The following is an 11465-nucleotide window of genomic DNA, read 5'->3' on the forward strand; positions in this document are numbered from 1 at the left end:
CTAAACAGGGTCACAAGATGTGCCATGCGATTATTGCAGGAAATAAGAAAAAAAAAAAACTCAACTCAATTGAATTCAAAAAAAATTATTTATTTCCTTACTTTCCATTTCTTTGCAAAATACTTTCTTCTTTCATAAGGCCCCTAAGAATCTTCAAATGAAATGATGATTGTTGAAAACTAACAAAACGTGATGAATGAGATGTTGCATCATCAAAAGGAGAAGTATGCAAAACCAACAGTTGTGCAATGCTTTGTGGACACTCCACCCACAAAAAGAAAGAAAGTGGAAAATAATTTATCACATTAGTGTTATTAAAACAGGTTGAGTGAGCAGACATCACTCTTTTTGTCAAGTTTCCACAAAGAAGAGACACACAAAAGACACACAAACACACACACACACACACACACACTGGCTAACTTGTCATTCAGATAATGATTATAGTAAGACACAACATTACCTAAATTCACTGAAACCCTGCTACTTATATTATAACACTGTAATAATGCTGAGAGAAGCATCACAACTCTAAATCAGGGAACACATGGACTCTCCCTAGTGTTATTAACCTGTGACAAGTATATACACAATTTTTACATGAGTCAGCATTAAGTCCAAGGATTTCAGAGAAAAATGTCACAACACACTGTATGTATAAAATATTGATATGTAGTGATAAATAAAGAAAATCTGACATACAGAAGCTCAATCTATCCGTAAAAAAGATACGAGTTGATGGATTAGAAATACTAAAAATGTGTTTTTTCCTTAACTATAATAAACTATAATAAAAATAGAATTATTCTTAGAGTTGTTTCATTAGAAAAAGAGGGGGTGGATGAATGGAGAGACTTCATGAAATAAGAGCTTGTTTGGCTGGTCTTCTAGTACACTCCAGGGCTGTTGCGGATCCCACAGCAAAGCACCATGGTGAAGATCATCTCGAAGATCTAAAAACAGGGAGAAAAGACAGAAGAGCATCCCATTAGATATGTTGAGAGTCTTTTCAGTGTCATTTTTTTAATCGGACTCTCACCATGATGACAGCAACAATCAAGGCAGCCAGACCGATCACGTAGAGTTTGTCTGAGAACAGCTCGATCAGTTTATCATGACAGCTCTGAGAGGAGACAGGAGCACAATAAACGCTGTGATAACGTTTTATTTTGGGGTTTTTTACCACCTCACACTGCACACACTGATGGATTACATGTAATCAGAGATGGTTCTGCTGTCAAGACAGGGTGTTGAATATCTGCTGCTTCGACCGCACAACTCTGAATCTTTGATTGTGTTATATGTAATCAGTTAGCAACATAAATGCCTACAAATACTTGAAAAGGATGAAAGACTCTTTCTTTTGTATAAACCATTTGAGAGGGGAAAAAAACAACACAATATTAGGTTTACTTTACTCTGTGGTATTATACAGTCACACAATGTGTTGTTTTAATCCAGTTTTTCTACATGTTTTATATTTCTGTTTGATTATTTACCCTAAGATAATATTTTATAATTAAAAATATTAATTTAAAACTCAAAATATGAGCTTGTGTCTAAAGGGTTGTGCTCACACTGGTATTGAAAAAGAAAATACCACTCAACCGGTAATAATGTGAAAGTTAAAAGTGAACACAGTACTATTTACTATAATTATCCAAACAAGGTTATTTTTGAGTGGAATATGGTGTGAAGTTTTAGGACAGTTTATTAAGTAATGAATAATGTATGTATACTTAAAGGTATATTTATTTGGTGACATTAGTAGATAGAACATCATATCATAATTGTGGATTTTTAACTGCCACGATAATTCAATAATATTTAAAAATAAATGCATGAATAAATAATAACATAATATGGTATTAACATAGAGCTGTTGAATAAAAAACCAACTAAATACTAAATACACTCACTTGTTTTTGGTTCATTGCTGTAGTTAATCATCATAAAAATTGTTGATAAGGTGAAATTGCAATTGCTTCAATCCAAAAATGTAAAGTCATTCCTCTTTCTTAAGATCGTATCTGTGTTACTCTGTTTTGAGTACTCACTGAAGGAGAATATAGACACGGCCAAAAGTCATTTCTATAGATAATGTATGTTTAACAGAATGTGTTTATGTGTATTTTTAGTAATGATTTGGGTGTACCTGGGATCTCAGAAAATCTTCTGGAATCTTCTTTGGACACAAGGTGCCGGTAACTTGTTTGAAGAGAGGAGTGTCGTCTCCTTTACCGCAGCAGTCGAGCTTTAAGGAAAAACAAGAAAATGACTCAACCACAAAACAAAAGAAGAAGAATCATCAAACTGTATTTCTAACAATTAAATCAAAGTATATGGTTCAGACGGGACTCACACCAGGGACAGGTGAAATCCAGATTGTCTTTTGTTACTTACCGTAGTGTGGAAAGCATCCAGCACCTTGATGGCTGCGTCTTTACTGGGAGACCCTGAGACGTCCACAGCCTTGATGTACGCGGAGTCGTAGAAGTTGATCAGTTCTTTGGAGATCTGTGGGCAGTCGGGAAAGTTGGTTTTAGTGTCACAACAACACACAGAGCAGGGGTGGAAAATCGATGAATCAACATTCAGTGCTGCAAGGAATTCTGTGTGCAGGCCTCTGTGTTTTTTTTTCTGCTTACCGTGTCCCTGTTCATGAAACCCCAGATGGCTGCGGCCACTTCGCAAGCAAAGAGAATCACCAAGAAGAAGAAGAACTAAAAAAAATAATAAAAGTATAATAAGATAATTTTAGTTTCTTTTTGATTGAGAGACATACAAATAATTGAAAACACAAAAAGAGAAATACTCACCGTTCCCAAGAGGCACTGAGACTCCTGTATGGCACCGTAACAACCCAGGAAGCCCACGAGCATCATCACAGCACCAACAGCTATCAGTATGTACACACCTGCAAACACAGCAACAACAGAAAATGGACTGTGATACATCTAAAAGACATGTAGTTCACCATGGCACCACTAGGTGGCAGCAGTGTCAGAGCCGTGTGTGTCTGCTCATTCATTGATCCACACATTGTTTCGTAATGGACTTAACTGGATGTTTATCCCGCCTTTCCTGTAGGATGACATGACAGTATTGACTTCCTGGACACGGACAGCCCCCACTCCCTGAGAGAGGTAGAGCTGACTCTGTTCAGCTGCCCTGGCTCAGGAAATGCCTTCCAGACAACCTGAACCCCCCCATAAATGCCCCCTGTTGACCCCTGACCCAGTGCATTATCTTTCCCCAGGAAACAGGGGCAACATGCGAGTACAAAGACAACCCTTCAACATATATTTATCTTTTATAAATACACAAAGATTTGACAAAATACACACCTTTGACAAAAAACATTTAAAATTGCATAGAACGAGTGAATGAAGTTGGTCCCGTTTCACAAAGAGACAATGAATTGCAATAAATCTCTAGTTACAGCACAGGTTTCATTCATCATAAAGAAACATTTTCTTAAAACAAAATACATCAGTGGCACTAACTGCTTGTTAATTTAAAGTGCAAAAGCATTGGTTAATAGCTCATTATAGGGATTGTAACATGCTGCAAGGCTGCATTAGACCTAGAGCCTCTGGATAGGAAAACTGTTTCACATACGCAGACGTTCTCCCAAAGATATTTAAGTGTACAACTGGCAGAGCTTTCCTTTTTATCTAAAAACATGCATCACATTTTTAAGCTTTTGGTTTTTCAGAGAATATCTATTTGCAAATAAACTACTGCTGTCAAATGGAAACACTCTGTTCTAATGTGCAACATTTCTCTCTGCATTGCAAGGGGGTTTGTCTAAGTAGAAAGTAGAGTTGAATTCTCTAAAGGACTTGTGCTACTTTCTTATTCATCTTTAATTGACTTTAATTTCAGCAAGAGAGTCTCCTGAGAGCAGAACGTTTTACATATCCCCATTGGATGCATAATCATGTTAAACAAACCTGCAGAGATTCAACAACAACAAGGCAGAGGAGTATGTGAGTGAAGAAAAAGATATGCCAGCACACTTGTTCAAATTCTTTTTTTTTTGCAGGTGATCATTTTTGCAAGTGTTTGGGCATATCTTCTTCTTCAGTGTGATGTTATTGTACTTCCCTGCACCTACCCTGAGAGATAAGACAGTGGATAGAGCCGAAAATCAGGGAGAGAGAGAGTGGGAAATGACATGCGGGAAAGGAGCCACAGGCTGGACTCGAACCTGGGCCACCTGCCTGGAAGACCACAGCCTCCATACATGGGGCGCGCGCACTAACCACCAGCGCCCCTAACTACCCCTTTTTCTAATGTGTGTGTGTGTGTTGGTTGGGGGTGGAGGGGGGGGGGGGGGGGGTATAACAGCAACGTTTAATTCAAGAACACAAATCGATCTTTATCTCTAATTTGTGGAGAAAATGAGAAGCAGTCGCAGGTGAGCGTCACTATTCTCAGAAACTGACAAAACAACCTCAATTCAAGCTCTCTTTTGTGCCCGGAGTTTTCTCCATATCCCGGGGAAATGTTGGCTCTCGTTTTTTTATTGGCATTAAAAAAAAAAACCCATCTCACCTTTCTGTACCTTGTACTGAGGGCATATCATTAAAGATTCCAAACAGCTACTAAACTGACCCGGAGGTCAGATTGTATTCTGCTGTATCCAGAGTCAAGGATGAACATGAATCTTAATTTTCAAGACTACTGATTGAATTGAATGTGAAGCCTATAAAAGCAGTCCAAAATACAAATTGCTTTAATGTTTTATTTAACCAGGAAAAAGTGGTTGATATTTTAGTGGCTTAACTGGACAATACCGCATTAAACAAACGCCTGCAGAATAAGCTACCTGCACAGTATTGAAAGTTAAGAGAAAAAGTAGTTTGCTTTAAAACAATGTGATCACTTTAAAGCCAACTCACAACCTCATAAGATCTACAGCAACCTACTTATCTTATCGACTGCCAACCGTAATACTTTTGCCAGTGGTGAAAGCTTTAAGGTGTATCTAAACATGTTCTTTAAATGTACTATTTCAAACAAAATAACACATTTGTTTTCTCACAATGACAGTGCAGGTATGAGTACAAACTTCTTGGTACCCTTATGGTTTCTGGGTCGATGTGAGTGCTGCCTGACTTTTCATTTGAGGTGCTTGCCCTTCAGTTTTTCAATTCAATGCTACTTTATATAAGAACCCCCCCTTGCCAAAAGACAATATAATACAGCCCCTCATATGCATCTTTTGAATCAGGTTAGAAACCATTGAAGTAAACTCACAGTAGAAACATTTGTGCATTGACACTTTTACATCAGTAAAGGATGTGGATACTTGTGCTCTACTTTTAGCAAGATGTTCGGGGAGTTTCTGGATTTTCTATTCTTACACATACACAAATAAAGCAACCTTATGTGGCCTTACAAAGAGAGAGTCTCGTACTCCGTTGAGTATGAAGGCCTCACACAGAACCTCACATATCACGCACAACTCTTCACCACACTAACTCCTACATCTCTCTTTTTCTCTTTGCCTCAGATCAACACCCTCCTCCTTTATCCCCCCGCTCTCTCTCTCTCTCTCTCTGTCTCTCTCTTTCTTTCAAGACTTGATGTTTGCAATGCAGCAAAGCAGGAATTACTTCCACCGCCTTCCATTACTATGACAACACCCTTTGAGGTCTGAAGGCCATTGAGACTTTAAGGGAGACAGGCAATTTTATACCGCCAGGGAAGTTCATTTATATTTTGTCTGCCAGTGTAATCTCTAGAGAGGGTGAAACGAGGGGGCTGCGGGGTAAAGACCGGATTAAAGATCTGCTTCCACTTCTCTCGTCTTTAGCTTTAAAAAGAGCTTTCAAGCCATGTTCGCACTGTCAGAGCTGGACACCCATACACTGAGATGAACTCAATTAAACTGTCGGCCAGTTGTGGATAAATGATGAAATGTGGATTCATTATTGAAAAGCCTCCATACAAACATTCCCTTCTGATAACTTGTTAACTGAAAGGGTTGGAACTGAAGACAGAGATTGTATTTTTAACAAGGCAAAATAAGTTAACAACATATGTTATAGCCCACTTACCTCAGCATATGTTCATTCCCTTTCCTACAAAAAACTGGATGATATGATTGATACAACTCTGGTGTCTATATGCTAAATATAAAAATGAAGCTCGCAGGCTGGCTTTGCAATGCATTAAGACACAGAAGCAGCTGTGCTCTTTATAAAGATAACACTTGTACCTGTCCGTGGCTCTGACGGTAAACATGTTAACTAATGTGTTTAAATATAATTTTGTAAGTAATAGTTTAAACAGTTTGTGAGCTGTGACTGAAGATTTTTTTTTAACAATACCTTATAGAGCCAGGCTAGCTGGTTCTACATTTCTAGTAATGCTATAGGCTTTGGTATATTTTTCTAACATCACATGCTAACTACCGTCATTTATGGCTGTTGAATAAAAAGCTGAAGCCAGAAGCCAGTTAGCTTAGCATTAAGACAAGAAAGCGATACACAGCTATCTTGGCTCTGTATAAAGATATGTTGTTGATACATCTGCACAAGGAGCTCTTTACTTGTACTTTTTTTTTTTTACACAGTGTTTTTTGTACATATATATAAAAAAGGCATCATCTGCTGTCAACTGTGGAGGTGCTGCTGAACAGAAGTACTTCAAGCTTCCTTTCAAAACAAAATGAATAAGTTGAGGAAGAAGGGGGAGAGATAAATACGTTTTAATTTCTTCCTACTCCTTTCCGGGCATGAAAAATGAAAAAGCAAATGAAGGGCTTTCACTTTTCCTTATTTTTTTGTATGTATTTATCAATAGGGTTTCTACATCTTTTTAACTACAACTAGGCCTTTTTTTCTTTTTTTTTTACATCTTTGCAATTAAGAAATCAACTCAAATCAAGTGTTATGGATATAGATGGAAACAACAGTTTACGTGTAACAGTTAAAGTAAGACTTTACAATCGAGGCCCAAGTTTAAAAGCTTTTTTAACTGAAACATAAAGTTGCAATTAAAACAGTTTTTTGTTTTTCAGTTTACTGTTGAAGATGAATCAATCGTTCAGTCTTCATGAAGTGGATTCAGTATCAGCAGATGTGGTTAAAGTAGCTCTGAGGTTTGGGAGGAACATTTTATATCAACATTTATTTTGTCTCCCTTCACAGCCTGACTACAAACTAAACATCTCGTTTAGTTGCTACCGTTATGAAAAAATGCACTAAAGCTATTCAGAACTTTACTATACATTATAGATTGGGTGTAAAGAAACAGAAACATCTTTGTAACAGAATCTGTACATTAACTGTATCTGATACAGTTTTTGAGGCTGTAGCAGCAACATCCTGACACGACTAAGTTGAACCAGACCAAATAATGGTTCCAGGCACTGGTTGAGAGGTAGTCGCATGTGTATTTTCAGCTTGACATAAATGCCACTTTCGTGAGCCAGCAAGCTAAAAACATCCATTCTGAACTCTAATTTGAGGGTTAATGTCCAGATGTACAATGTTATTTGAATTATGCAAGGGCGTATGTTCAAGGGAGTGGAGGAGAAAAAAAGAAACATTCCCTTGATCTTGTTTGGGTGGGCCTCTCTTGCCGCCCTGCCTTTAAAATTGCGAGTGTGCCTTTTTATTCTATAAAAAGCATGGGTTTGTATTCGCTCTGTATACTTACTGAGGGGCAAGTATGGGAGAGTAGGGAGGGCCCAGATGTAAATTAGTGGGCTCACTTGGGTTCACCACCACAACAAACTGAGAGGATGGACCTTTGAAATGTCTCAATCATATCATGTATTGTAGGTTTTAGGGCCAATCTGCGGATTACTGCAGGCAGTGAAAAGGACAAGATGACGATTTATGACTTTAGTTCATCCAGTGACCAGAGCCGGAGGCACATATTTTCTCAGATGCACAGAAAATGCTGCACTGCACTTATAAAAAAACAAAACAAACCTTCCAAAAATGACTGTGATTCAAATACTCTCGAGCGCAAGCGACAGAAAGCATATGACTGCTTTATTTGTGCACCATGCTCACGGATCGTTAACTTCCTCAGAGACCACATATGTCTCAACATCTGCCTGAAGCAAGAAGCCTCTGTCTTGAAAGAACCTCTAAGCTGGTACTTTTTGGAATCATTACCATGTATTTTTTTTATCGTAGTAAGATAACCCGCTTGAACCATCTAAAATAAACACTGAACAACACCTGCTTTTACCAGATGTTGCTTATAGATCCCTTTTTTAATAAGCTGTACTGTGTGTTTTAAATCTAAGCTCTGTTTATTGTTTGAGCCTTGTCAAAAAGGAGACTTTCTGTCACTGGACAGACATCAAAGTTTATCAATCCATCTGTCCGTCCGTCCATCTGTCTGTCTGTCAGTCAGTCTAAAGAACATCACCTCCAGTTTGTGGTCATGTGTCAGTAAAGCAGCTGGGTAAAAACACAGAGGCGTGGACGCCGGCTGTGCCACTCTTAAGAAGTCATGCTGCGGATTTACGCAGGTCCTGTTTCCTTTTCTTAGTGTTCACACCTCTTTTACTATTTCTGGACCTTACTCACAGGGTCCCAGCTGAGTCTTATTGACAGGTATTTCTGTGCATAGGTCGACTTCTAGCACTTAGTTAACGACTTTTAGCACTTAGTTAACGGGGAGCTTCCAGTCATGTGGTGAACAAAGAATGAGGATATGGTGAGGATTATCACATCATGTAGAGCCTATAGTTTATTGTTTTGCTGTAGTTGGTCGTAATTTTAAAACGAAGACAGTTTTTTTTTTTTTTTTTTTTGTCTTTTAGTATGGCAAAAACTCCTGCTTAATATCAGACACTTGCCAACTATAAGTTACTGATTAGTTTGAGTCCTGTGTGGGGAAAAAGCTGTAATTTGGGTTTTTCAGTTAAAACATAGTAGTGATTGAGAGGCTCTTGAAGCTGGTGATTGTGATTACTCACTGATATAGAAGGTTCCTGGTGCTTGATGGCCTTCAAACTGCAGAATAAGGAGGTTGCTGGTTTGACTGTCATTGCGGAGGTACAAGGCCACACCCAAGATTACGCCTCCAGCCAGCTGTCCCGGAGAGAGAAAAGAGATTGAGATTTGTATGTTTTCGCTTTGGTGAAATCTTCAGACTTAATCAGAGCTTGTTGAAATGTTTGATATTCAAGAGACACATTGGAATGAATATTCAAATAAAAACATGTAGTTATTCATTCTGCAGACTTTTTAAAATACATTATTCAGTGTGTTTCGTTTTGGGGATGGCAAAAAAGCAGACTCGCCAAAGAGCAGGTCTGCTGATGTTTTCTTCTGTGTGTCCAGCCCTGCCGTGAAGCATGTTGAAAGGAAATCCTGACACTACAGTGAACTATGGACGCACTATGACCTCACAGCATTGTTTGACTCCAACTCCGGGAGTTTGTTGTCCAATTGTATTCCCCACAATCGCTCCTAAACTATATATCTGGTGCGGTAAACGTAACATCCTGATATTACTGTTTTAAAGGATGAACTCCTCTTAACGACTCAACTTCAGCAACTCCTATTTTCTTTGTAACAAAGTTTATGTCATATCTGCACATTGAGCGTCGTGACAGCTCTCTATTGTTCTCAGGGAAACAGGAAACCAAATCCTCGACATGAAAAATAGCAAAATAAGGAAGAGAGGGCTCAAAGTTTTCACAATGACAGGCTTAGCAGCAAAACTAACAGGAAGCACTCCATCAAGTGTGGCGTGTCCAGGATACAGGGATTTGTACAAATCTAAAAAAAGACGACTGTTCTGTAAAGACAAACCAAATGGAAATTCACAAACAAGTAACTAGTTCTGACAGTCCAGGGCCAGGCCAGGAACAAACACGGAAAGAGGGCCAACACATCTGCGGTGTGATGTGATGCAATGAAGTTTAAATGGCAGAGGGCTGCAATTAGAAAGAGAAATAACTTGTCTGTAAAATAACATATTCAGAAAATAAAATTGTTCATTTTGATTGTACAAGCTACATTTATAAACTTCGTCACGGGACACAGAGATTTCAAACTTCAAAGGTTCTAAATGCAACAGTCTGGAGAGCAGGTAGGAACAAAGGAAATGTCAGAGGGGTAACCAGCTTTCCCCCTCCCCCAAAAACTCTATTAACCCCGCTCAATCTCCCTCTTTATGAGTGTTTAATCTGGGGAGAGCCAGACTCCTGAGAATAACAAGAAATCACCAAATACTGACTTCTTTATTTTTTTTTCAGTTTTCCATCCAAAACAGCCTCAGAAATCTGACCTCCATGTGTGGAATATATAATTCCTGCAATATCAATAATGAAAGGATGGATCTAAAACAGAGTTTATGTTAGACTTGCAGGAGGGAGGAAAGTAGTTTCCTTGTGAGAAGACTGAAGCCCACCCAGTGAGAAGTGCTCTTTCTCTTTTAGGCACTTTGCACTTGTGTCTGCGCATGCAGAAAATCGCTGTTGATGAAGACTAAGAACAGTTCAACTCCTGTCTGGCTGTGGTTTGCTCCTGCCCCTTCTGTGGATGCTGAACTTTTCTCAGAAGACAGCAGCATATTTAAAACAAGCAGGGCGGGTAATATCTTCAGGATTTATCATTTATCATAAGTCATACAGAGATGTTAAAATGAACGGCACCAATCAGAAAACTGGGAAGATGGGAAAGTTTGAGAAAGCATAGCTTATTACAAATAAACACCAAATGTGCAAGTTTAAAATCAACTTCAGAGTAAAATATGTTCAACTTACCCAGAAAATAAAATTAAATAAAAATAACATGTATTTAATGCATTTCGTGCATCCTGCCACAGCCATGTTGTCTGTCAGCTCGTTCCCTTTTCTCAAAAATGAAACAGTTTGTGAGGCTTGTTACTATCCGGGATCAAGCAGTGTCTGCCAGAGGACTCAGTTTAATCAGGCACGTTGGGGCTGCAAACTCCTCCTTTATAATAAGGAGTGAAAACCGAGACGAGGAACTGCCCACCAACCAACCAACCGAGACGGACAGGAGGAGAAGAAGGCAGAGGGTACAACACCATCTCCATCCGCAAGAGTGAGAAACGTGTTCCCCTCTTGTCTTAAAATAGTTCAGAAATGTTTTTTTAGACTAGAGCAAACTCTTAGGATTAAGTTTATAGAGTAAAAAGAGAAAAATCAATCGATCTTTTCTTAAAAGCCTTAAACACGATTAAATAATGAAACCAATTGGCTATGTGCAGCTTTATTTTTTATTTCATTCGAGTATGTGAGGTGTTTCATTGAGAAAAAATGAGAAATGGCCAATCATTAGAAAGTCTCTATATCATTGGGATACGCAACAACAACACAAACAGGTCTACTTGATCTTTAAAAATAAGCCTTTGTCTAATCTTCCACAATCCGTTGAGCTTTTAAGATAAGTAAATATATATATATATATATATATATATATATATATATAAATATAGTGACTCACGTTAATGAA

At 38.4% G+C, this 11465-nt stretch overlaps 1 protein-coding gene across 1 annotated transcript; it reads right to left on the bottom strand.

The window, feature by feature from the left end:
* Positions 1-74: 74 nt before the first annotated feature.
* Positions 75-10961, bottom strand: cd81b (CD81 molecule b). Its single transcript, XM_065957142.1, has 8 exons — positions 10751-10961; positions 8954-9068; positions 2820-2917; positions 2649-2723; positions 2404-2517; positions 2156-2254; positions 1040-1123; positions 75-953 (listed from the first exon to the last, which is right to left on the bottom strand). The coding sequence occupies exons 1-8, from the start codon at positions 10814-10816 to the stop codon at positions 888-890; spliced, it is 717 nt and encodes a 238-aa protein (XP_065813214.1). The 5' UTR covers positions 10817-10961; the 3' UTR covers positions 75-887.
* Between the last annotated feature and the right edge of the window lie 504 nt (positions 10962-11465).

This window comes from Labrus bergylta, chromosome 7 (assembly GCF_963930695.1).
Source record: "Labrus bergylta chromosome 7, fLabBer1.1, whole genome shotgun sequence".
Lineage (NCBI taxonomy): Eukaryota > Metazoa > Chordata > Actinopteri > Labriformes > Labridae > Labrus > Labrus bergylta.

What these genes read in the sequence shown, in the direction of transcription:
- cd81b (XM_065957142.1), bottom strand. Translation starts at nt 10,816, where the DNA reads ATGGCTGTGGCAGGATGCACGAAATGCATTAAATACATGTTATTTTTA. An exon ending in CTCAGTGCCTCTTGGGAACG is followed by an intron (nt 2,724 to 2,819) that starts GTGAGTATTTCT and finishes TATTTTTTTTAG; the next exon opens with TTCTTCTTCTTCTTGGTGAT. An exon ending in AAGATTTTCTGAGATCCCAG is followed by an intron (nt 1,124 to 2,155) that starts GTACACCCAAAT and finishes GTCTCCTCTCAG; the next exon opens with AGCTGTCATGATAAACTGAT.